The sequence below is a fragment of the Octopus bimaculoides genome, chromosome 14, assembly GCF_046866305.1.
Source record: "Octopus bimaculoides isolate indiv1 chromosome 14, ASM4686630v1, whole genome shotgun sequence".
NCBI lineage: Eukaryota > Metazoa > Mollusca > Cephalopoda > Octopoda > Octopodidae > Octopus > Octopus bimaculoides.
Window position 1 is genome coordinate 47697122 of NC_142941.1, and position 24750 is coordinate 47721871.

General features: G+C 35.2%; 1 protein-coding gene across 50 annotated transcripts in view; it reads left to right on the forward strand.

The window, feature by feature from the left end:
* LOC106880490 (protein hu-li tai shao) overlaps positions 1–24750 on the forward strand; it is a 139480-nt gene that overhangs the window by 102842 nt on the left and 11888 nt on the right. For 11 of the 50 annotated variants that reach the window (XM_014930438.3, XM_089362818.1, XM_089362819.1 and 8 more), the window contains 6 exons: positions 1139–1252; positions 2665–2757; positions 3328–3520; positions 3948–4055; positions 8393–8425; positions 22649–22720. In XM_014930438.3, coding sequence (XP_014785924.1) covers positions 1139–1252; positions 2665–2757; positions 3328–3520; positions 3948–4055; positions 8393–8425; positions 22649–22720 — 613 coding nt within the window. Of the gene's footprint in view, positions 1–1138; positions 1253–2664; positions 2758–3327; positions 3521–3947; positions 4056–8392; positions 8426–12349; positions 14844–22648; positions 22721–24750 lie in introns of those variants that run through there. The other 39 variants (XM_089362815.1, XM_089362820.1, XM_089362821.1 and 36 more) reach the window with 9 other exon arrangements.

Sequence of the window (24750 nt, forward strand, 5' to 3'; positions counted from 1 at the left end):
TCTGCACAGGCTTGGTCAAGGGCATAACAAGGCACGAAACCCTCTCCTTCAATCCCACTCTCCCCTCAGTGTTTTATCTTGCAAGTTACTTGGTGCTATGTAAAAAGCAGCCTCCGCAAAGTGGTTGACAATAGGAAGGGCATCCAACCATTGAAACCAAACCAAATGGTGCCTACGAACACTAGTTATTGGACCAGTAGCTCCAAATAAGAAACATCTTGGACTGTGATGAACCTTCCAACCCATGCCAGCATGGAAAACAGATGTAACATGAATGTGTGCAGTTGCTTGCTAGTCCAGCAAATTTGTAGTATTTCAATGGATCACAACATAATTAGGATCATATTTACAAGAAATATTTTATGGATTTAGGGTATGGGTCCCCAAACCTTTTTAGACCATCAACCCTCAGGTATGTGCAAGAAAATAAATAATAACTAAGCAGATGTGCATTTATCAACACCTTGAACAGTCCCATTGGCTCCCAGGGATCGATATCAACCACTTTGGAGACCCCTGATATAGGGTGACAAACTTTTTTTTTCTTTCTTTTCAAAGGACAGTTTCAATTCTCTCAGAAATACACAAATATATTTTACTTCCTTTGGGATAGAGAAATAGACTCCTTTTTCTATTGTTTCCCTGCATATTTGCTGCTAATTCATCATTGCCACCAGCTTACCATCCCTAAATGATTTTCTGAAGCAGTATTTTATGGTTGGATGCCTTTCCTGTTTCCAATTCTTCATCACCTCCAATGATGCACATGGACATGATTCATCAATTCTAAAACTGATATACACTTCATATTGCCCACTGGTCTTAAATAGTTTCCTAGTTAGACTCCCCCTAGATTCTAACTCAAAACCAGCCACTTCTAAAGAGATTCTACTCTTCATTTGTAGTTTTTTGTTTGGTTTTTCTACATATTTCATTTCGTTCTTAATCCTTTCTATTAACATTAATTGTGTTTCTCTGAATAAAGTTGGTTTTCAAAGTTAGGGCTGTTAAAGAACATGAAAATATTGTGCTGTGAAATGAGAAAGATGTAATGGCTGGACATTTGTCTGATATCAACATTTAGGTCACTTTCTTACTCATGAATTCAACCATTTTCAAACTAAATGATATTTTTCAGTGGGTTGCTGAGAATTCCGACAGTACAAAAAGTGTGAATGTAAAGATAGAAAAGGCAAACCAGTTTGCCCCACAGGGAGAAAACCCTAAGGAATTTAGAGACAAACAAAAGCAGGTTGGTAAATTGCTTTATTACTAACTTGTCCTAATACTGTAAAAATCCAAATATGACTGATGATTGATAATATTCACTGTTTACTGGCTGTTAAAATTGGTTTCAAATTTTAGGACAGAGCTAACAATTTTGGGGGAGGTGGTGGGATAGGTCGAATGCATCAACTCCAGTGCTAAACAAGACAAAGGGCAAAGTTGACCTCGTTGGAATTTCAACTCAGAATGTATAGATGGAAGAAGAAATGCTGCTAAGCATTTTTCCTGATGTGGTAACAATTCTGCTGGCTGTTAATATTGACTGTGGCTACCTAATTTTCATGGTCAGTGGAGTCAGGCATTTTTACTTCTTCCACAACTTTTATAATCCATTCAAAAAACCAGCCAGCCACCTAATCACTTATCTGTCTGGTGAGCACATAAACCAGATTGACCACCTCTGGCCAGGTACCTTGTACTGTCTCTTCAGCAAGACACCTATATCTGTTTCACTATAACCTTTTCATCATCACTTCCTCCCCTCTTAAAAGTTTTTGTCTTGCAAGGTACTCGGTGACCCTGTCAGGGCAGGTGCCACTTAAAAGCACCCAGTCCACTCTGTAAAGTGGTTGGCATTTGGAAGGGCATCCAGCTGTGGAAACCTTGCCAAAACTGACCTCCCCTGTGCTTGTGCCACATAAAAAGCATTAAGTCCACTCTGCTGAGTGGTTGGTGTTAGGAAGGGCATCCAGCTGTAAAAATCCTACCAAAACAGTCACATAAATCTGGTGCAGGCTTCTGCCTGGTTGGCTCTTGTGGTACCATCCCACCCATGCCAGCATGGAACACTGACATTGAATGATGGTGTGGATGGTGATGACATAAATTCTCTTAGTTGCCATGACAATTTGATTGTTGTTTCCCTGCCTTAAATTTCACTGTTCTCTTCTTTAAGTTGGGGACTAGGAATGAGTGAAGAGGGTGAAGTCATGCTGCCGGTTGAGCTGTTGTTACCTGGTATTGTGTGGAATGGAAACCATGAAAGATGGCAGTGAAGGATTAAGTAAATTGTTTTAGGAGAATGATGCCTGTGAAGTTTGATTCCATCTCTGAAATGAGAAGGGATCTGATGAGTACAGTGAATGGAATGAGTTGTTGTTAAGGATTAAAATTGTTTGAACTTTAGACTCTGTGCATGTCCATGTGGCATTAAGAATATTGCAACCGTTAGTTTTGAAATGAAGGTTTCTAGTTGGAAGCCAAAATCAGTTAGCTGATGTTGTTTGGAGATGAAGCAGATGGAAACACTTTAGACCTGTAAATCTCCCCATAAAATGTTTAATTTCTAAAGACGTGCTTAATTGTTTGAAAATTTATAAATCATTGTGAAGTTTTATGCTTTATGTCTGAATTGTTATGTTCTAAATCTCTTTTCAGATCCGTAAGGATTATTATGAGGAGAGAGTACATGCTGGTCCTCAGTCCAAAGTTCTAGAGGGAACCACTTGGGAAGAAGCTCAAAAGATGAAGGTTTGTCATTATTGTTTTCAAAACAAATTCTATATCACACACATTTACCTTATTATTCTTTTGTCATAACATGGAATTAATCAAAGATATTAAGATCAATAATCAACTGTTATCTCACTTAAGTCTTCAACTCTTGGAGTCCTATTTAGCAAAGATCCTATTTCATTTTCTTTTTGTTTTTTCCTTCCCAATCTTTTCATAGAATTCTTAGAACAATGACTCCAACCTCTTCTTCCCGCCCTCCCCCCACTCTCTCTCTCTCACCATAGGAAACTATTAAATAATTTTTTTCATATAAACTATATTAAAAAATGATGCAACTTTGGTTATTATAATAAGTTTTGTTCAAGAGATATCTTTCTAATTCATTTTATTGAATGTTTTCATTTTCTTCCCTTTTCAACTGTTTTTACTGATTAATTTTACTAAATATATTCCTTGTTAGATTAATATTCAATTTAGCATAAATTTCAATTCTGTTTTTATTTTATTTTATTTTATTTTTTTTTTCCAAGCCACAATTCTTAGTGTCTTGGTTTTAAGAGTTTAATAGTTGTATTTCTGTTGAAGGATGGCAACCTGAGTAGTGCATCAGACAGTGTAGTGATGATTGGTGCCGCTTCCAAGGGCATCATTCGACGTGACCATCAACACAATGCCATTGTCTACAAGTCACTTTATTCTCCTAATCCTTTTGAAAATGTGTCTGAAGATGAGCTTGCAAAGTACAAAGAAAAAGTAGAGGGGAAAATAAATGAAGCAGGTAACTATAACAGTTTTCTTATTGATGAGGTTTGGAGGTGTCAGTTGTTGGTGCTTGCAGTCTGTTGTTTATTAAAGGACAGGACTAATTGGTTTAATGTTTATTCCCATTGACTCAACTACATCAAAACTGTGAGAAATGGAAAAAACCTGGATTCAGTTGAAATTTTAATTTTTAAAACAAATTTCCATTTAAATATTTTGCCCTTTGTGGATTATCTTTTTTTTTTTCATGTCCTTTATTTCAACATTATTTTACATCTTTTTTTTTTCCTTTCTACTTACTCTACCTCTTTTTTCCCCCCCTGTTTTCTAGCTATTCCCCATTCTCCCTAGACTGGCTGCCATCTTTATTCTATTTATTTATTGGATCAAGTCACAATAAAATTCTTTTTTTCTGACTGAATCTAATTTTTTCCTTGTTTCAGATTCTGAAGATACAGAACCTGCTCCTGATGGCCGCCTCATCTCAACTGAAGAAAGAATGCAGCAAATTCGAAGTGACGGCGTTGACTTGAAGACAGAAGCTGAAGCGGGTATGTGCTGATGTGTTTGTTTCTGATTCCTTCATGTTTTCCAGTTGGTTGCCATCAATAGCAGAACTTTTCATCATCTTGTAGGATTTGTTTGAAGTGTCTATCTACTAATGGGGATACTGGATAATCCTTGGGATTAACTTCTTAGAATCCTTTGATCATAAGCTTGAGTGGTAATTACACAATGAACTAGTTCCTATCCTTAGCAATCTGTACATTTTAGCCATACAACTATTCTTTCTCTCTGTTTCTCATAATGCTTGACATTTGCAAGATGTCTTAAGAAAAGTTTCAGATCCCCCCCCCCCTCAAGCAACACCTGCGTCTTCAGTGTAAATTTCAAATAGCAAAACAGAAATTTTCTTAATCTTTTACTAAAATGATTTCCATGCTCTTTACAATATTCTTTAATTATTGGTTTGTTGTTGTTGTTGTTTTGTATTGTTTTTGTGTAATGTTTATTAAAATAGTCTTTTAGGGTTCACAGAAATAAGGTTTGAAGTTGACACTTCAGCAATGTCAACTTTTTTTCTTATTCTAAAACTATAATTCTTTAAAATATTATGTCATCAAATTGATGCAGTTTGATTGCCCCCCCCCCCACTACCCTTGAAGGGCCTTAATTTTCTCCCTATATTTTGCTCTGTTACTTTTAAATACTTACACAGTCAATTTTGAGTAAAACTGAAGGGCTACAATTGTCTGACCACATTTGTTAATAATTCGAATATTATTTAGAACTAATCATTAAGTTTGATAACTATTTTAAGGAACTGTTTTAAATCATCAAAAGACGGGAACATTTCTTGACTTAAAGCTAAATTAATTCATCTGGTTTTGAAATTCAGGTTAATTTCCCATTTCAAACTTGCCATTTCCTAAAATGTAGTCTTGTCTACATTCCTTTTCTCTCCCAGTTTATTTAGGATGTTGGGACTTTGTCTCTATCGTTTGCCAGCACAATCTAAACTTCGGTACAATAACCCCCACCAAGGAATTGCGGTTTTCGTTTTCAGTTTCTTCAATAAACCTTAGCACTTGCCTGTGTTGCGTTGGCCGTTCTTTTTCTTTCTTTCTAAGGATTCAGCTTCTACTAACTTTCAACCTTTTCACACGCATTGTCTTTCTAGTCATTGTTCCTGTAGAGGAACAGATGCCTTTGCCAAAGTTTATATACATTTTCAGGCTTTTTATTGTATAATTCTTGTGCTTGCTTGTGTGTATAATGTGTTGTGTGATGTTTGTCTATAGTTTTTCATATTTTATGTACTTGTTTAGACAAGTTTTTAATCAAAAGTTTTTAATCAAAGATATATCACCTATCAGGGAGATCGGTGATTGAGTTAAAGAAAAAAAAAACACATGGAGCCACTTTATTTTTAACTTAATGGTTGTTTAGACACAAATATACACAACTTTAATTTTTTGTATGATTTATTTAATGCAGATTAGCTCCCTCTATGTAATAAGCAGTAAATGAAACCGGCCAGTTATTACTAATTGCCAGTCTGTTAGGTAGCAATGTGTTTTTCTAATTTCCTTCACTTAAACAAAATGATGAGAGAGAGAGAGAAGCAATTGAAAAGCAGTGGTATGAGGCAAGTTGTGAGTTGAGTTTCAAATTTCAGTTGGAATACTTTGGTGTTAAAACTTTAGAGATTTATTTAAAATTGAACTGTTTTTATGGACCATTTAATCTTTCTTTTGTGGAAGCCTAACCCTATTAAGGCAGGCTTATCTCTCTCTATCTTAACTAATTCAGCAGTTTCGCTTAGAAGTCAATTTTTTGTTTTGAATATTTTTGTAAGTTGCTAGTTTACTGGTCAAGCACTAATAATGCATTGTCATATCTGATGTTGTTGTTTCTTGAACTGGTAAATGTCTGATATTCCCATCATTATTTTGATATTTTCTTATTGAATCTCTTCTAAATAAATCTATAGTTTGTGATTTCTCAGTAAGATTTATCAGAGAAGAGTGGCATATTGTGGTAGGATCAGGAAATCTAACCTTTAATTTATTACCAATGAGTTATTCAATTTTATCAAGTTTTGTCAAATATTTATTTACAGCAGCCAAATATGTCATCCACAAATGATAAAGAAGTTGTTCGTTTGGTTACTAATGACAAAACTTTTTAACGAAAGGCTTGTAAAATCACTTCCAAACACTCAGACACATCTCCAATACCCCTGAACACTATAGCAACATTGTCTCCCATACCTTCAGTATTCATAGCCTTACTTCAAATACTGTGTTAGAATGTCACCACCAACTTCAAAGTGCTGCCTAAGTTCACCTTGGTTTTTCCACTGTAGCCATTCTCAAATAGACTTGGACAATGAGGAGAGTGCAGTCTGTCTGCACTCACACTGCATGTTAAAGCTTGCAATTTGCCTCCCCTTGTTGCTATCTTGCAACATGTAGCAACGTCATCATCATCATCAGCAGCAGCAATGAATTATCAGCCGGTTTTGTCTTGTGCTCTTGTCTCAATGTATTAGGTTCAGTTTTTGGAGTTCACTCTTCGTTTCCCGAACTAAAGCAATAATCATTTGCAACTAAAACCACTAAATTTGATGAAGGAACGAAATATTTCCAATTTTATATCTTAATGGAAATGGGTTGTTTTTGTCTTCATTTTAAATTAATTCGCTTTAAACTCAAGCTGAATCAAAATCTGTTAATATTGCTTTGAATATCTCTCTCACACACACAAGAAAGGGAGGGGTAGAGTGGTTGGGAAGAGAAGAAAAGGAGGAGGGATGGAGTGGTTGGGAGAAGAGATAAGGGGAGAGAGAGAGAAGAAATAAGAGAAAAGGTTATCTTGAACTTTCCATGTTGTGATAGTAAATGGCACTTATAACATTCTAGTGTAGAAGCTATTGTGTGCACCATCTGCTAGAATAATGCTGCAAAATGGTACAAAATGGGTGATTAATGGGAAGGCCCATTCCAAGGAAATATCAAACACAAAAGCTGTCTCCATGAAAACTCTAAGACAGTGGAATAAAGTTGTTGACAAATCCTAAAGAGTAACTGATTTTGTTTTCTAGGATTGTTGTAAAGACAAAGTGACTGCAGATGTTGTTATGCATGAATAAATGTCTGCTGTCTCCTAAACTCAACTAAGAGAGGTCCTTAATTTCTTTTGTTAGTAAACAAGTCTTCTTTAGTTGCAAATAGAAGTATTTAGATTTTAAGTGTCTACAGACTTTAGTGAATTGATTGTGCAATAACTTGTAACATTGCATTTGGCAATAAATATCAACTAGTCAGCAGTGATGAAGGAGTAATCATTAAGCTACTTGATGCAGGATTTCTGTAAGTTGGGATAAAATGATGCTCAATTGTGTTTGATGTATGTCAGAAACGTTTCTCTCATCAGTAAATTATTACACTTCAAATGTCTCTCTTATGTTCTGTGAAATTTTTGAAAAGATGTTAAAATGAATATTAATGGAGTGGCTCTTTTTAGTCTTTGTAATTTACCAGAATGTTCAGCAGAACTTGAGCTTATCCCACTTGGCAACATTAGAGCTATCTTGAACTTAGTAAGACAACTTACTAAGTTATACTTGTGGTTGGCATTTCACAGATGAATGAATACTTTGGATTCTTTCTCCTCTTCCCCTCAATACTCACAGCAGAAGCTTACTCTCTTTACTTAGGAACCACACCTTAACACCTTGTGATGGAATATAATTGTAAATCCTTGCAAAGGTTGATAGCTTAATTACTTGGTCAGCTGCTTCTCTTGTTTGAAACAGTTTATTTCAAGTCCATAATTATTAATTCTTTCTATTCATATGGATTCCCACTGCTTCATTCTATTTTCTTTCTGTATAGTGTACTTGTCTACTAAACAGTGTTTTGCATTTATATTTCAGTCAGTTTTAAATAACATTGCTGAATTAATAGGGTTCAGAATTTGAAGAAAATTTCTTCTTGTCAAAGACAAAATAATTTGAGAGAGAGACTAAATGTTAGTCACAAAGAAAAAAAGCATGTTGTGTTGATAATTTGTTTCTGAATCAGTTGTCCATAAAATGACTGAAAAGCCATCTTTAGGTGCTATCCTTGGAAATTACAACTTGATTAAGCTCTAATCTGAAATCAATATCTTTTTTGATCAAATCTGACTGGTTTATAAGTCTCAGAAATGAGATACAAATTTAATTTCAGTGACTCTCTCTCTGATATTAGCTTAATTTCCCAACTGACACTTTCTCTTGTCTTTTGTTTTCTCATTGTACAGTTTCGTGAAACCCCTATAAAATAGATGGTATTCTTTGCTCTGTTTTCCTATAAAATAGATGCTCAATTGTGCTTTTCAGATCATAAGAAGCGGCTGTCAACCTCAAACCAAGGCGAGTAGAAATATAAAAAAACTATAATTCTGTAGATATTGTGATTTGAATATTGAAGTTGTGGAAAGCTTAGTGTTGTAAACCTTAGTGTTGATATAGTATTGCATATCTGTAAATGAATGCACACACACACACACACACACACACACACACATATGCTTACACACATCATAGTTGTTTTGTTCAGACTTATGCAGATGAATAATTTCATAATTATAGATTCATTTAGAAATAAACTCCTATATATAATTATATGCATTATGCATATATATGCAGCCATGCTTTTAATAGACATACACACATGCTCAAAAATGAAATAAGCTTTCAGTTAGTCTTCTGCTATAAACCCTCGCCCCCCCCCCTCTCTTTCTCCTTTAGATGTTGTCTCTTTATGCCAACTGCTTCTTTTAGAGAACTTTCCTGTCATAATCTGGGAAATATCCATGTAGACAGAAACTGAAAAAGACGAAAAGGTTTCTTGCAGTGGTTACTATTTATCCACATTCTATATTTCTTTTATTACTGCCCCACAACCTCGTGGCCATATTCTTCTACCATTGCATCTGTCTTTCAATGTGCATGTCCTTGACTGTAGTATGTACTTCCTCCAACATATGCCTGTATATGTGTGCATAATCATGGGTGAATTTGGTCATAATATTTGGAACTTTTTGTAACTCGGTTTACATTTTGGAAGTTCCAACAATATCTGATTGAGCAACCATGAAAGTATGCGTAATTTTGTGTATCTGCAATTCAGTAATTAATGGGGGGGGGGGGGGTTTGTAAAAGTACAAGAGAGACTGGTTACCTTAATTAAATATTAAATACCTGTAATATACTTGGGAGTCTTATTCCTCTTATATAGTCTTGTAGACTTTTCACAATATTGTTGCTGTATAAATTCTTTCTGATTCAATCTCTTCATATGTTAACTCATTCTTAGATGCCAGTGACTTAAAAAAGACAAAAAAAGAACCCCACCATTCATCTGAATAATTTTCTTCTTCCAATTGACAAGTGCTGGCTTAGTTTTTGGAACTTCTTTAGAAAACCCCAGAGGTAGTTGTATTTCCAGATAATGGTGTAGGCAGGTTTAGAAGTGTATTACTGAACCTTGTGAAATATTTTGTTATTTATCAAATAAACCCTATGAAACAGATTTTCTTGGTTTTTCTTGAAACTTCTTTTCCTGGTATTTTGGCCAGAAGTAGGACTGGTGTAGTGTGAGCAGTGGTTGAATTTAGTTTAGTAGCAGTGGTTGTTAAGGAGTAGGAGTAGCACGTCCTGGAGGTGGGGGAGGGCCATTCTGAGTTTACTAGGGGCCAGTAACCATCAGGTGGGCAGAATGTCATAATTTTTCTTATAATTATAGAATATATAAATTAGGTATAACACTACATATTTTAAACAAATTTAAAACAAAAAAATTGTGTATTAGAATATGTTCAGTACATTGTTATGAATGAGTAGAAACCTGGCTGGTAGTGTACCAAACATCTAATATAATTCCATTGTGTTTTTGAAGAAATTTCTATAAAAATTTAACATAGGGGACTCCTCTCGTCCACCAAATATGTAAAGCAAAGACACATGTTGGATTGGATAGTATCAGAAAATATGAATTACAATAAATCCTTGTGCAAAATTGTGTCTGTTTAAAATAGTCTGTGTGTGTGTGTGTGTTTTTCTCAAAGCATGGGGAAGAAAGATTTGTACAACAGTGGCTGATGGGGGTGGGGCATCCGAGCCCCAGGCTTGCCTTATAACCTCCTCCTTAATACATCCCTTTCTCCCAAAAGATCTTTAAAATTTGTCAGATTGTGATATTTTCTTGAAGTTAGCAGCCAATCAGCATTCGTTGCTTTGAGTTCACCATATTCACCTGTTTCCTGTTGCCAAACCTAATTTTCCTGAGAAGCCAGAAGTATTTCACAGCTGCTAGGTTCCAAACCAATACATTCTTTGGCTCCAACCTTGCATTAACTGCAAACCTGGCTGTTGCCACCCTTAACGTAGAGGAGAGGAAAAATCAATTAATACAGGGGGCTGACCAGTTGCCATTGGGATGTCAGATGTTCTTAGACCCCATGCTACCAATTTCCTCTGCAAAATCAGGATAATAGTGTCCTGTTTGTGAAATGAGCCCCACAGAGCATGGCTGAGCACTCCATTTGTTTGGAGCGGGGGGGGGGGGTAGCACTCCATTTTTTTACTACTTTACCCCTCCCCCCCCGGCTCTTATTTTTCACCCTTTTTTTCTGTTTGTTTAGCTGCTGGCCTTCAACCTTTTGAATCAGCTCTTCTCCCAAGACTGTCGAATGCTGTTGCTTGAGATAGATTAGACTACAGTTGTCTGTAGTAGCAGTAGCAGTAGAGAAAGGCTGAGGGTTTGCAATGAATAAATAATGAGGGATTGTAAATTCAAACAAGTGGGTTCCTTTGATATTGTTGTTAATTATCAAACACTGAAATAGCAGCTATGATATCTGTTGTGAAAAAAAAACAAAAGGAGAACAGCATCTGTGACCTTTGCTGACCTTTTTTATCAAGACTTGTGATAACTGCCAAATTGGTGTCTGTCTGAAGACAACCACAAACCTGGTCACAATTGTTTGCCAGTGAGTGGATTCTACTTTGGCATTGATGGTAACCCCTACCTCTGTGTTCTCACCTCTCCCTCAATAAAAAATGTCCCCCCCCCCACCATGTGTTTGGAGAGATGCCAGCACTGAAAGATTGCTTAACTGGAAGTGGTGTAGAATTTAAATGGGGACCCGTTTGTCAGATAAAATCTTTAGCCATGTTTATCTTCAGTTGTTAGCATGTTCAGTAACTATAAAAGGGACACAGAGTGACATTTCTGTCGGTCAGCATGATGACGATGCTCTTTTAGGACATTTCATTAAGCCTTTACCAATCCCATTATTCCAGCTGCTGGACTTTATAATTAATGGGGACACACACATTATAGTTGTGTCTCTGTTTCTACTGAATTTGTATACAGCAATAATAAACCTAAGCCTCTTCATTTGTTTGTGTCTTGAGTTGTAAAAGCATTTCTGAAATATTTAAGGCTTTGACTCTGTTTATGTCCATGTATTTTACCTTAAAGACTAATTAGATTAATTAGGGATTTCATCTCTCATATATTTCAGCACCTTAGATTGGTTTACTTTTTGCTTATTGACTCCTCTTTTCATTATATATATATATATATATATATATATATATATAATGAACTGGTGTTTAATATTCCTTCATTGTTGCCTCTTGTGTCCTGTTCACAAGATTCCTCCTTCTCAACTTATCTTCTTAGCATTCTTGTTGTGTATTTCCTCTCCACTACAATCCTCCCTATACAATATATGTTCCACTGCCATCAATCAATCTCCAACTTCTTCAACAGTCTTCTTTGTTATTTGGTATTTGTCACCCACTTATGTGTGTTTTCGTTTGTTTGTTTTTACCTTACCTCTATCTTCCTCACGTGAATGTCTCACTAGATGTTGTCATCTTTATCGTAATTGTATTAACCCTTTATTTACTATCTTCCCAGCTTCCCCCTCCTCCCCCCTGTTCTCTTTAGACCCTTTACTATGTCGGTTAAACAGGGCAAATGTCTTTGAAGCAATATTATTCTCTGTTGATTGCACTTTCAGCTTTCTTGAAGTCAGCTGAAAAGTTGTACAATTGTAATACAGAGCTTCTGGTTTGAAATTGAACCATTTCCCTTCTATTTTGGGCTGGTTTTTACCTCCATATTAGAGAAATTATAAAACTAAATTAGAACAAAAGCAAAATGAATGTACTTAACGAAGTCGGTTGTCTGGCTGACTGTCGGTGAATAAAGGGTTAATTTGTCTGTGTTGAATATTTGTATTGGATCAGCGCAGGCTTTGAAATATGTGATCTTCTTTTCAGGAAAGACAGATTTCCCTAAGGAATACCCACATACTGCAGTATGAATGGTCTGCTTCTACTACTACTACTACTACCTCTTGTTTGTTCTCCTACCTCCTACTTCTATATTACAAAGGAGCCCTAGGGGGCCACAGGGCAGATTGCTTTCTTATCTGGCTTACTAATTATAATTATAATTATTATTATTATTTTTCCAAATGATTCCTTATTTTTAATGAACTCTTGAACTTGACGACATTCCTCTTTTAACTTTCCTAACTTGGCTTCTCATGCAACACTGAAGAACTGTTCCACAACACACAAACATCCCAACACAGATGAAGAAACATTAGGAAAATCACTATAAAAACTGCTTTAAAAATGAAAACAATAAAAAAAAAAACTGAACGTATTCATTTTATTTTCATCTTTTCTTTAAAAAAAAATATACAAGAAAGAAAAAAAAAACCTAAAACAAAAGGAACTTAAAACTCTTTTAAAACTGTCTTCAAATGCTTCTCCCTCTACCTTTTTATTTTTTATTAATGTTTGCTTTTTCGGTGTTACATAGGATTTCCCAAAATCTGTAGAATTTCTAAATTAATTGAGCTGCATCTTCTAGTTTTGGTTGGGGGAAGGAAGGGAAGGAGGGTGGTGGTACTAATATCTTTCTCCCCCCCCCCCATCACCCAACTCCTTTCAATAGTTTTCTTCTGCTCATTCTGCCTTCCCAGAAAAAATATTCTTATATTGCTATTTTCTACATGGAAATTTAGCATTATTGTGTATATTGCCCAATATTAACACTACCAGATACACACACACACACACATCTGTGTGAGTACATACATGTGTGTGTGTACATGCATATACATACACACATACCTATATATATATATATATATATGTAAAGCCTGTCTTTGCCATTTAAAAAAAAAACGTGTTAGACTCAGCCTTCCCCCCCCCCCCCCCCCCCCCCAACGCACACACACACACACACACACACACTTCTGCCTTTCCCAATCATTCAGTGCCTCAAATCCTCTCCTCATTGCATTTTCCTTTCCCTCTGCTTCCCTGCAGCTAAAGATATGCAAAACCATAGTGATCTGCTTGCTTAACAACTTTCTATGTAGGAGTGTATTGTGTGTGTGTGTGTACGTATGTATATGTGTGTGTGTGTGTGTGTACGTTTGTATAGAGACAATGGTACAAATAGACAACCACAGCTGCTTGGGTTTGATATACAAAAAGATATATATACACGTATAAAGGAAAGACTGAAACTTCAGCTAATGAATATTCAAGTATAAATATATTAACAGGGCAAATGTGCACAGTACAAAGACACAGAAAATTAAAAGGGAGAAGATATGGTGTTACAAGTCCGACAGCTGTTTCTGGGGGCTCAGATTTGCTTCATAATGTTGGCAGATGTAGTTCACCAGAATATGCAATCAGTAATTTGCTTCCCTTACCAGTTGCATATATTTTTGTGACCTAGATAATTAAGTAAGTCTGAGCTCCCCAAAACAGCTGTCGAACTTCTCTTTAATTTTCTGTGTCTTTGTACTCTAAGTTTGTTCTGTTAATATATAAATATCTCTATATTTATACTTGAATACTCATTGTCTGAAAGTTTTCTCTCTATTTACATCATGTGTATATTTTGGATTTTGGATATCTAACTGAAGTAGTTGTATTATTGGACTCCATATCTGCTCACCTGGACTCCTCTTGCAGCTACTCTTTACCCCATGAACATACCCTTGGTAAAGATTTCAGAGTTCAAATCATTTGAGTGTTTTCTGTATTGAAAAGCTCTCGATCACATCTGTTGACTCTGTGTGTGTGTGTGTGTGTGTGTACGTGTACACATGTATATATACATACATACATATATACACTCTAGGAAAAGGTTGGCAATTTTGAACTTAAGGTTTAGTGTATATATATATATATATATATATATATATATATATATATATATATATATATATATATATATATATGCGTGTGTGTGTACATATTGTCTGGCCCATGCCAGCATGCAAAGTAGACATTAAATATTATGGTCATATATATATATATATATATATATATATATGGATGAAGGATGCCAGATAAACAAGCATGTTACTGCACAGACTACTTGTAATTTACCTGATGTAGTCTAGACACAGGTAGCCAGTCTGCACCTGGAGTGCCATGAAGATTCATTTGTCAAAGGTACATTTCACATTCCTCCTTATTTGAAAACAAAAGAATTGCATGAGTCTTTTAATATAATTTTGATTCTTATATATAAAAGTTTGTAACTCCATATATAGACTTGATTCCTGTATATGGATTTGGCTCTGTACATGGTTCTTGCCCCATGGACCTGGTTCCTTATATATGTAGGGTTCTGCTGATTTCAATTTGTCTCGTATTCTCCCAATATTTTGCGCTGAAATTCAAGATGTGAAGCAAAAATACAAAAAAAAAAAATAATAAATAAAGAAAAAAAAAAAAAGACAGTTAACAAACAAACAGTAGTGAAATTTTTATTAAATTATTTCATCAATTCTTTGCCAGCCACCAAAATATGTTGAACAGAATTAGCAAAGAAAACAATTTCTTTTAGTGCTTTTGCTTTTAATTGTTTTAATATTAACAAAAAAAGGTTCTCCAATTTACTTAGTTGCTAATTATCATTATTATTATTATTATTTGTATTTTAATCGTAATACGTAGTCAAATATGTGTGTTTTTCCAAAACAAATTTGTTTACTTTCTAAGAAAAAAAAAAGAAAAGGGATTTAAAACCAACAGCCCAACCCTCCCACTAAAGGTGCAGAAAAGAGAATTTATATTAAAAAAAAAAAAAGGTTTCATCTTTTGGTTTTGTTTAAAAACAGCAGCTATTTGTTTATGTCTGTTTTTCCCTTTCCTGTGGAGTTTTAGTCTGCAACTGCAATTTCCCACATTCTCTCTGCCCCAATCAAGGTTTATTTTGCCCCATAAAAGTGAAAAAGAAAGAAAGAAAGAAAAAAGTCCACCTTCTCTTTCCCCCCTCCATCCCCCAACTGTCCATGGTATTATTCTTTCTCTATGTAAAGTAAAATGTCTGAAATAAAGTTTTTAGTATTAACTGTGATCCACACTGGAATGTGAATGTCTTTTCTTGTCCTTCTCTCATTAACAATCTTCATTTAACCAGATTCCATTATTTGTCTTTTAAACAACAGAAGAAAAACCAAAGCCACCCTCCTTTTTAGTGCAGAATTTATTACTTTGCAATGTCTCACTGCATTCTGTGTTTATATATTTGCAAATTTTATTCAGTTGTTTATTATTGTTCCATTATTTTATATTGGCTGTTCATATTCAAGCCTTTTTGGCTTGCTATCATAGGTCACTCTTACAAGATCACCGTTAATGAACTGACCAGCTTTTGGTGTTGCTGCACGCTTGACCTCTAACTTCTTCCCGATTCCATTTTACCCGCCAGGCTCTTACCATTCTCTTTTCCTCTCAAAGTAACTCATTTTAATTTCCTTATCGGTTCACTTCTTTCTTGGACCAATTTACTCTTAACATATTAATATCTTTTTTTCTTTTCTTTTTCAATGTTTGTACACTGGAATTATTATTAGTTTAAAATCTATTCTTACAAAGAAATAATAAAGCCAGGCCATGAAAGAGCTGAAAGAAGGGTAGTGCAACATGCTCATCGGACTCGTTGCAGTATTCATTCAACTCTAATCCTGACATTTCTGGCATTGAACGGCTTCCAGCAGATCTTATTCGAAGCTTTCAAGCCTTCATTTCACAACTGCTAAATGCTCACATTCTTAGAAATAGGCCAACCTGATTGAAATGGCTAAAATACACACTCACACACGTTTAGGACACTTGCATATACTTCTGTACACCAAACATTTTCATGCTCTGTTGGCATATAAGAAATTATATATAAACTTCCTAAATGTGGAAAATAGTCAACAATGGAAATGTATTTCTCAATATTACAGGTGTGTAAATTTCATGGAAATGATTTCAATATCCTCTCTACTGCCAACTTTTATTGCTACTACTACTACTACTGTTCCATATGTCCATAACCTAATTTTGCTTTAGTCACTGTCTGTGTTTGTGTTGGCACATTTTCTATTTGCCTTTGCACTATATTTTCATCAGAAATATATTTTTTAAACTAGTCATGGCATCATCTGTAGTTTATTTATTTATTTTTTTCCATTATAGCAATCAGCCTTAAATAAGGTTTTATTTATTTGATATTGATAACAGGGTTCTGCTAATTACTACATTCAAACTTTCTGTAAAAACTATGGTTAAATAGAAATATTTGGTTTTATATAACAACCTGTAATCGTTGCTGGTGCCATTTTCTTATTATATTGTTTTGTCTTTTTTTAAGGAACTGAGTCAATCACTTGCCTTTATTTCATAACTTGTCTTCAGCCAAACATTTAGTGGGGTGAGTGTCCCCCAAATACATCTGAGATGGGGCTGTGTGTGGTTTTCTTTAGTGAAGCTGTTATGCTTTTTTTTTTGGGGTCCAAAGACAAGAAGCCCAACTGTTGCAGGCATCTTCTACAATCAAAATTGTTCTTGATATGTCACCTACCTCTTGCTTATCCCTTTAAACTTTGGACTTCACCATTATTCTGGTATCAAAACCAGAAAAGATAGCTAGCACTTTGTTCAAAATGAAACCTGAAACCTCCCAAAGTAAAAACTGACCTTCGTAATTTGACTTCTATATCCAGCATCTCTAATACATTCGAGAATTTTGACTTTTAAAGAAACTCTCTTCTAAGAATATTATTATTATTATTATTCTGCCAAAGTTGACTTTGCCTGTCATCCTTTCGGGGTTGATAAAATAAGTACCAGTTGCATACTGGGGTTGATTTAATCAACTGGCCCCATTCCCCAAAATTTCAAGCCTTCTGCCTATAGTAGAAAGGATTATCATTATTGTTGTTAAACCTTAGCGCTAAATCCTTCTCTTTTATGCCTACTTTTCTATGCTAGATTGAATGAAATGTATTTTAGGGTGCATTGGTCTCCATTTACCCTTCCCTGTTTTTTTTTAAGAAATGAATTTTATTCCACAGACCTACCAAATAAACAAGTCATTACCATCTTGCTCAAACTATCAATGCCAAGATGTACAGAATGGAAACACATGCACGCTATATATATATATATATATATATATATATATATATATATATATATATTGTTTGTGAACCCATACAATACTATTGTGGACCCCAGTTGAGAACCATTGCTATAAGGCTTCAGTCTTAATGTGTCATCCTTATTTCATCGTACACCTAACTTTCTCACTTTGGTTGATATGGGGGAGAGGTTCAGGGTCAATTGTTAGGAATAAATTTTGGATTTTTTCTGGGGTTTTTTAAGCTTTGAATATATTTTTAAGAACTATTATAGAGTTGATGTTGTGTGTGTGTGTGTGTGTGTGTGTGTGTGTGTGTGTGTGTGTGTGTGTGTGTGTGTGTGTGTAATGTTGACTCTTCATCAAGTATCAGCGGGAGGAATGTATACATGAAAACTGCAGCCCTAACAGAAAGAGGATAATGGCTAAGGAGAAAATGTGGGTTTGTTGAAAGAAATGGAACATTAGATGATTGACAGTGATGGCTGTGTCATCACATCATCAATTATAATTGAGTAGTATTAGATAGATCTAATTAAACTAAAAATCTTTTAATTAAAGTTTACATGGAAAAAGTTCAACTGCTGATTGTCCATGTTAAAACGGGTTTCTTCAGATTTCTTGAATTGTTTGTTTGTCCTGCAAGCACCCAGCATCTCCTGCACTTGTGGACCGTCACGTTTGGATCACTAAACACACGCACGCTTGCACACACACACACACACACACACACTGAGGGACCAGACATTTGGTTGCTTATATTTAATGTTACAGTCATTGAAATTCAAAGCTACGCCCATACACTTGCATGTGTATCCAACTGTAGATGTGTCTTTGTAAAAAGGAGGGAAAGAAAAACAAAAAGACTATGTCCAGAAAAGCTTTCAACTTGATAACATTTTGTGCCAGTCTCAGCCTATTTCTATATATCTGCATCACGTGTGTAGTATGTTTCTGTATTGTGTGTGAGACACTGTTGCATGTATTTTGTGTCTCATTATCAACTAATGTCGCAATTCTTTATACAATTAGTTTGCATGGTATTATTTGCATGCTTTAGACCCATCTCGCCTCATTGATGCTGGCACCAGTGCTGTATTGCTCTGCCAGCAAACCATTATTTTATGCTCATCTTGTTTTTCTTTTCTTCTTGTCGTTGCTCTTGCACTATTTCGCCCAACTGGTAACGTCACACAGTGTTCAGCTGATGCTTTCTCTCCTTCAATGCTACTTTGTCCAGCATGACACTGTCTTTATCATACAAGCAGTGTTATGCATTTTGCAACTGTATCTCGTGTCAAATGGTATCATCTTGGCTGTATGCCTCTGGCGGTGGAATACCAACCAATACTATTCCATCTTGAACCACAGAATATATGTTCACCTTCCACACCAGTTGTCATCAAAGAAAAAAGTTAATATAGGAGGAGGTGATATATGCCTTACAGACACACACACCCATATTTCTATATGTATACACGTATGTGTGTGTGTGTGTGTGTGTGTGTGTGTGTGTGTATGTATGGCTATATATCTATGAAGGAATATTACTTTGGTTGGAAACGAGAGTTGGTGACAGGAAGGGCATCCAACCATAGCAAATCTGCCTCAACAAATAACATCTGAATCTTACAAGCATAGAAAAATGGAATTTAAAATAATATAATATCTCTCTCTCATCAAAGAGATGTTGGCAGAAATGTTAGGTATGAACAAATGCAAAAGGTTTGTAATTTAACTAAAAGCTAATTCTTTTTATTTAGTTACTAGCAAGGTTTTTTAAGGTGTAGCATTTGCAGAAATAACATTTCTGCCTCTCAGTCCAATATGGTTGCTATTAGTTTCAAGTATTGCAATCAACTTGATATATTTTAAGCTTAAATTTGAAGTTCTGTCATTTTTTCTGACCTTGATGTTAAATGCTTCACTTTGGGATCAGAGAATTAATATCTGGTTTAACCTTTTAGCATTTGGATTACTCTGTTGAATGCTTTGAATTAATCCTGCATTATCTTGTAGCCATTCACATTTTAATGGTGTAATTGCTTATTCTTAGAATGACATTGTAGGGTAGGTGTGAGAGGCTGGATCTAGCCAGTTTGACAGACAGGATCCAACAAGATCCAGACTCCCCCACGCTCCAATGTGTGCTTCAGCATGATTTCTATGGCTGGATGCCCTTCTTGATATCAGTCACTTTACGGAGTGTTCTGGATGAATTTTGCATGGCACCAGTACTGATGAGAGGGGGGGGGGGGGTCAACATGCACTTTACAAAACCAAACCCTTTCAACTGAGTTGGGTTGCAGTAGAAAGGGAGACGACTTTATGCAAGGAAATGAGGTTAAGGTATGAGAGAGAAGGGTTAAGAACATGTATGCAGCATGATGCAGATGTGTATATGTGCAAGAAGACACCAGTTAAGATAAGAATCCTCTGGAATGATATGGTTGGTTGAGGTTTTCCTTAAAATGTGAATCAAGCTAATTGCTGTATTTCGGCTGAACAATTCTTGAGAAATGGACACTGCATAAAAATCTGCTTTAATTCAATTAATGTGAAATTCTTCTCTTGGCATTAAGGAATAAAAAGAAAAAAAAACAAAAACATTCTTTTTACTCTATTTTTTTCCTCTTGCTATCAATTAATTCACCACTTATACTCAAAAACAATGTATGAACTCATGATATGTTTTTCTGAATGATGCTTAAGAAAACTGCTTCTGAATGGGAATATTTTTTTGTGGGTTGAAAATATTAACAGCTTTCAAGAGATAAATCATAAACTGCTTTGGTTGATCTGTTGGTCAGTCAACAAGATAATGCAAATGTCCACAACTACTAAAACCATTTTGTACAGATTGCAGGGCATCCAGCTGTAAAATGTTATGGAAAGACCTGTCTCTTTCTAACCCATGCTAGCATAAGAAAATGGATGTCAAAGGGCAGAGGAAACCAAAGTTTAGAGCAGTTTTGTATCTCTCTAAAAGGGAATTTTTCAAATAAGCTGAGAAAATATTTTGCTTGCATCCAAAGGAGATAATCTTTATCTCAAGTAATTTTTCTTTTTCCAGCAAATCTTGATGTTCATGGAAATAGCAACTATTTGGTTTAAATAATTTGTGTAGGGGTGAAAGATTGAGTTTATTGGTGTTTTTGCATTTCGTACGATGTTAATTTTCCTAAAAACTGTTTTACCAAAACTATTCCATTCCAGGTAAAGGCCACCACTAACTACATTATTTCATTGCTTAGCAACAAGTATGATATGTTTATAATATCTGCTGTTGTTTCAATACAGGGTTGCTGCCAAAAAAAATTTTTTTTTAATGTTTATTAACCTAACCTAATTAACTCTTGGATTAATGACTTTGTTGTTATATTTTGTATCATTATCATCACTATTTTAGTAAACTAAACACTTTCTTCTCATTTGTCTATGCCATTAATGTATTTGCGATCAGAGGTGGGGAAAAGGAAACAGTTGTAACCTTTTTCTTCTTCTCTCGAGGGCAGAGTTAAGACAAACGGCAATCTTTCTACTCTGATCTGCATTTACTGAATCCCTTTTACTTTGAGGTATATGTAAATATTTTAGCCCCCCACCTCTATCCATGCTACAGTTGGAAAGGTCTGTGCTATTTGGTATACAACCTCCCTCTGGTCAGTAGAAGAGGGACCAACTGCATGCCACTGTTTCTAGTTTGTTTAGCCTCCAATAATCATGTGCAGAAATGCAGCTTCTATTTATTATATCTTCCCAAAAAAATTTTCTTAATCCAAATAACCATCGGAACCTTCAGGAAACCAGATTGTTTCCTCTGGTAGTGTAGAATTCTGGAGTCTTGGAACCAATGAATGTTTCTCAAGACTGCTGCTCTGAGGTTAAGACTTTGTTTTGCAGGAAATTCTGAAGATGCTTGAAAATGTGGTCAGTGAGAGGTGTTTGAGTGGGTTCAGCTTATTAAACCTCTGTAGAATCCTTTGCAACAGATGCACTTCTTTATTCTTAATGATTAATGCTGGATGTAAAATTTGTAGTTCTTGGTACATTTCTAATCTATATTGAGCAGAAAAGTACATTTCTTCCCAGTGAACCAAGATAAACGCATCTCAGGGCAGTGTTAAAACCATGGAACAGTTTGTGTTATTGTTGTAACTCCCTTTCATTGATGTGTGGCATGCTTAATGAAGTCACTCAGAATCAGAAAGTAACTGCTGGTAGCAAGGATAGTATTGGACATGGTGATTGATAGTGACCAATGGGGACACTGTAATAAAATAGGAATAATGAAATCAGTGATGTATTAAATATGAGAGAAAAATTAAAATACAGAAATGGTGGCCAGGGGATGAATCATAAAATCTCTTTGAAAACAGAAAAGAGATGCTTCCGGTGTTGGTAATGTTAATGATGATGATGATGGTGGTGGTTGTGTTGGCAGTGATGATGATGATGATGATGATATTGTTCTCTCCATTGAGATGTTTTTTTACTATCCATTCCTGCTGTTTCTGTGAGGTCAGTTTGTAGACATTGTTAACGAAACATATACAAATATCTATAAGACAGGCACTGCTGCTCATGGCCCCTTTTCAGGCCCCTTAGTTTGATGAAAGAAATCTTTAATGAAAAACTCTTTCCCCTCCACTTTATTTAAAACTCTTGTGAACAGCAAACTTTCTTATTTCACAAATCTAACATAAAGCTTTTGTTTTAACTGCCATTGCTCATGTAATCCTTTCTTTGTCCAAATTTTTTGCTAGAATTGTCAAATTGGAACATTTTTTTAATTGCAGTTTGTGTGTGTGTGTGTGGGGGGGGGGTTGATGTTATAAATATGTTATGGGAATCTGGTTGTTACTAAAATTGTCAGAAAATTCTTAAATAATAAAATCAAACTAAACTTTCTGTTTTTAAGAAAATGGTTTACTTTGTTCTCATCTTTTTTTTTATTTGAATTTCATGTTTCTTTTATTAATTTTATTTCCTTTTGAATTTTTTTTTATTTCTTTCTGTTTTGTGTGATTTTTGTTCTTTTTTTTCTTTTTTGTCTTGAACCATTTCGATGACCGTCTCTGCCTCTGACGACTATCATTGTTTTTATTTTTCTCCACCTCTCATCACAGCTCATCCCAAGGGTTCTAAAGAAGAGCTTCATGATTCAATACCAACAGTGACTGTAACCCCTGTCAGCGCTGGTAATTTAGAGTTTATAGCATGCAGTTCAGTGCCGGGTGATGGACCACGGGCAGTAATAGTTGTCTCTAAACACTAACTGTTCCTTCATGCCCTCGGCCAAATAACCTTTAACTGCTAACCTCCCCCCCCACCTCCTTGTGAACCCACTCCCTACCCATGTAGTAATGCTTCCTGTTGGCCCCTGTTCAACCAGGGTAGTTAGTGTCATGTGTGACCGTACAGCTTTCAACCAATCGATCATCAACTGTGCTTATGGTGCATGCAGTCTCTCTCTCTCTCTCTCTCTCTCTCTCTCTCCTGTCATTTTCAAGTCTAAATGGACAAAGAATATCCTCTCAACGTTTCAGTTTAGGTGTCATTTTCGTTTACCCTTGTGACTTAAGCCACAACAACTCTGCTACCATTGTTTTATATTCACTCAGGGTTTTTATTCTTTGCAAAACACTCAGATATTAGAGGGAGTTGGGGGGAGGTCATTAAGTTATTGATTTCTTTTCATAGATTTATAATTATTGATGTCAAAGCATCAATAATTGCTTTTTGATAAAAAATAAAAAATCTTTAAAATCCAAATTTATAAATATGAAAATGAATGATTTTTTATTGTCTCTTTTTTCCACTGGAATCTATCGGAGATGAAAGTGATTCACTATGTTGTAAGAATCTTAGGTTGACTGTTTAAGAATATTGATTCTCTTATGACATTTATTTTAAAAAAAGGTCAACTTCATGAGACAAAGTGGAAAGATATATTCTGGTTGATGGATGTTGCTAATTGCAGTAAATCTAGGATGAAATTTTAGTTGTAACATCTTAGTTTATGAAAACGGTATCTAACAATTGTAACTTTTCAGAAAGGAAAAATGAGGAGTTCCTTTCAAGACAGTATTGTGACAAAAGTGGTAGGTGTATTTTAAAAGGGGACCAAAGTATTATGGGAAGCTAATATTCACGAACACTTCTAAATTGATGAATAATAAAAAATACATAAATAAATAAATTGATCTGAAGCTTTCGTTATCTTGGCTCTGAAATCGTATTTAGTTTCTCCTAAATTCAGAAACTAATTAAGGAGTCTTCACGACACTCGGATAACACAGAAGGTCCCTCCTGATTTGTCGGATAAAACCCTCTCAAGAACTCGACTGTTTATGGCAGGGATCATTTTCAGAAAGCCTCATGTGTTGGACTATAACTAAACAACTGTATTGAGGGACAGAGGGACCCTTCCGATTGATTTAAAAGTGTGTGTGTTTTCATGTGGAAGGACTTCAGCTTTATATTAGCAATTGTATCATCTTTAGGAGATTAAGATCCAGAAACCCTGCCCCCCCCACTTCCTTACTCATCTCTCATTATCAAGTAGCTTTGCATGAAGGTTCTGCTTTTGTCATGTCTCTTGGGTTGTTTTTCTTTGTTTAATCTGGTTTCGTCTGGTTTCCTCTTTTACTTACCGCTTCACCAATATTGGGCATGGCTTTCCTAAGGTATTCACCTGCCATAATGATATTTATTTAGGTTTTTGCAATTTAACCAAGCTTTTTAATTTGGGTTTTGGTTGATAGTATTCCTTGGATAATTTATATGATTTTACCTTGTTCTCAATGTTCTCACTGCCTGCTGCTTTAATCTTTTCAGACATTATTGCTTCTTTCATAATGTGTTTTTCAAATCTATGAAACTTAATTGTTAAAAGGTTGAAAATACTGGAAAGATCAATTCAATATTAATGGTTGTAATTATGCATGTTCTTTGTTGCAGCAAACTTAACGAGTAATCATCTACTTTTCCAGAAATTCTATGTTCTGGTGATATTCAGAGATTTGTCATCTCTGAATATTTAAGATGAAGAATTTTATCGGTTAGACTGAGACTCACTCAACTGCTCTTCTTCAACAAGTTCTGGTCTTTACATTTTACCTGAGCTTCCTGTTTTCTTTACATTTTGCAGGACATTCTGTTGTCTTTGTTATTTGCATCATAAAAATGTGAGTTTGTCTCTTTCAGGAACTGATTCCTTATTGAAACC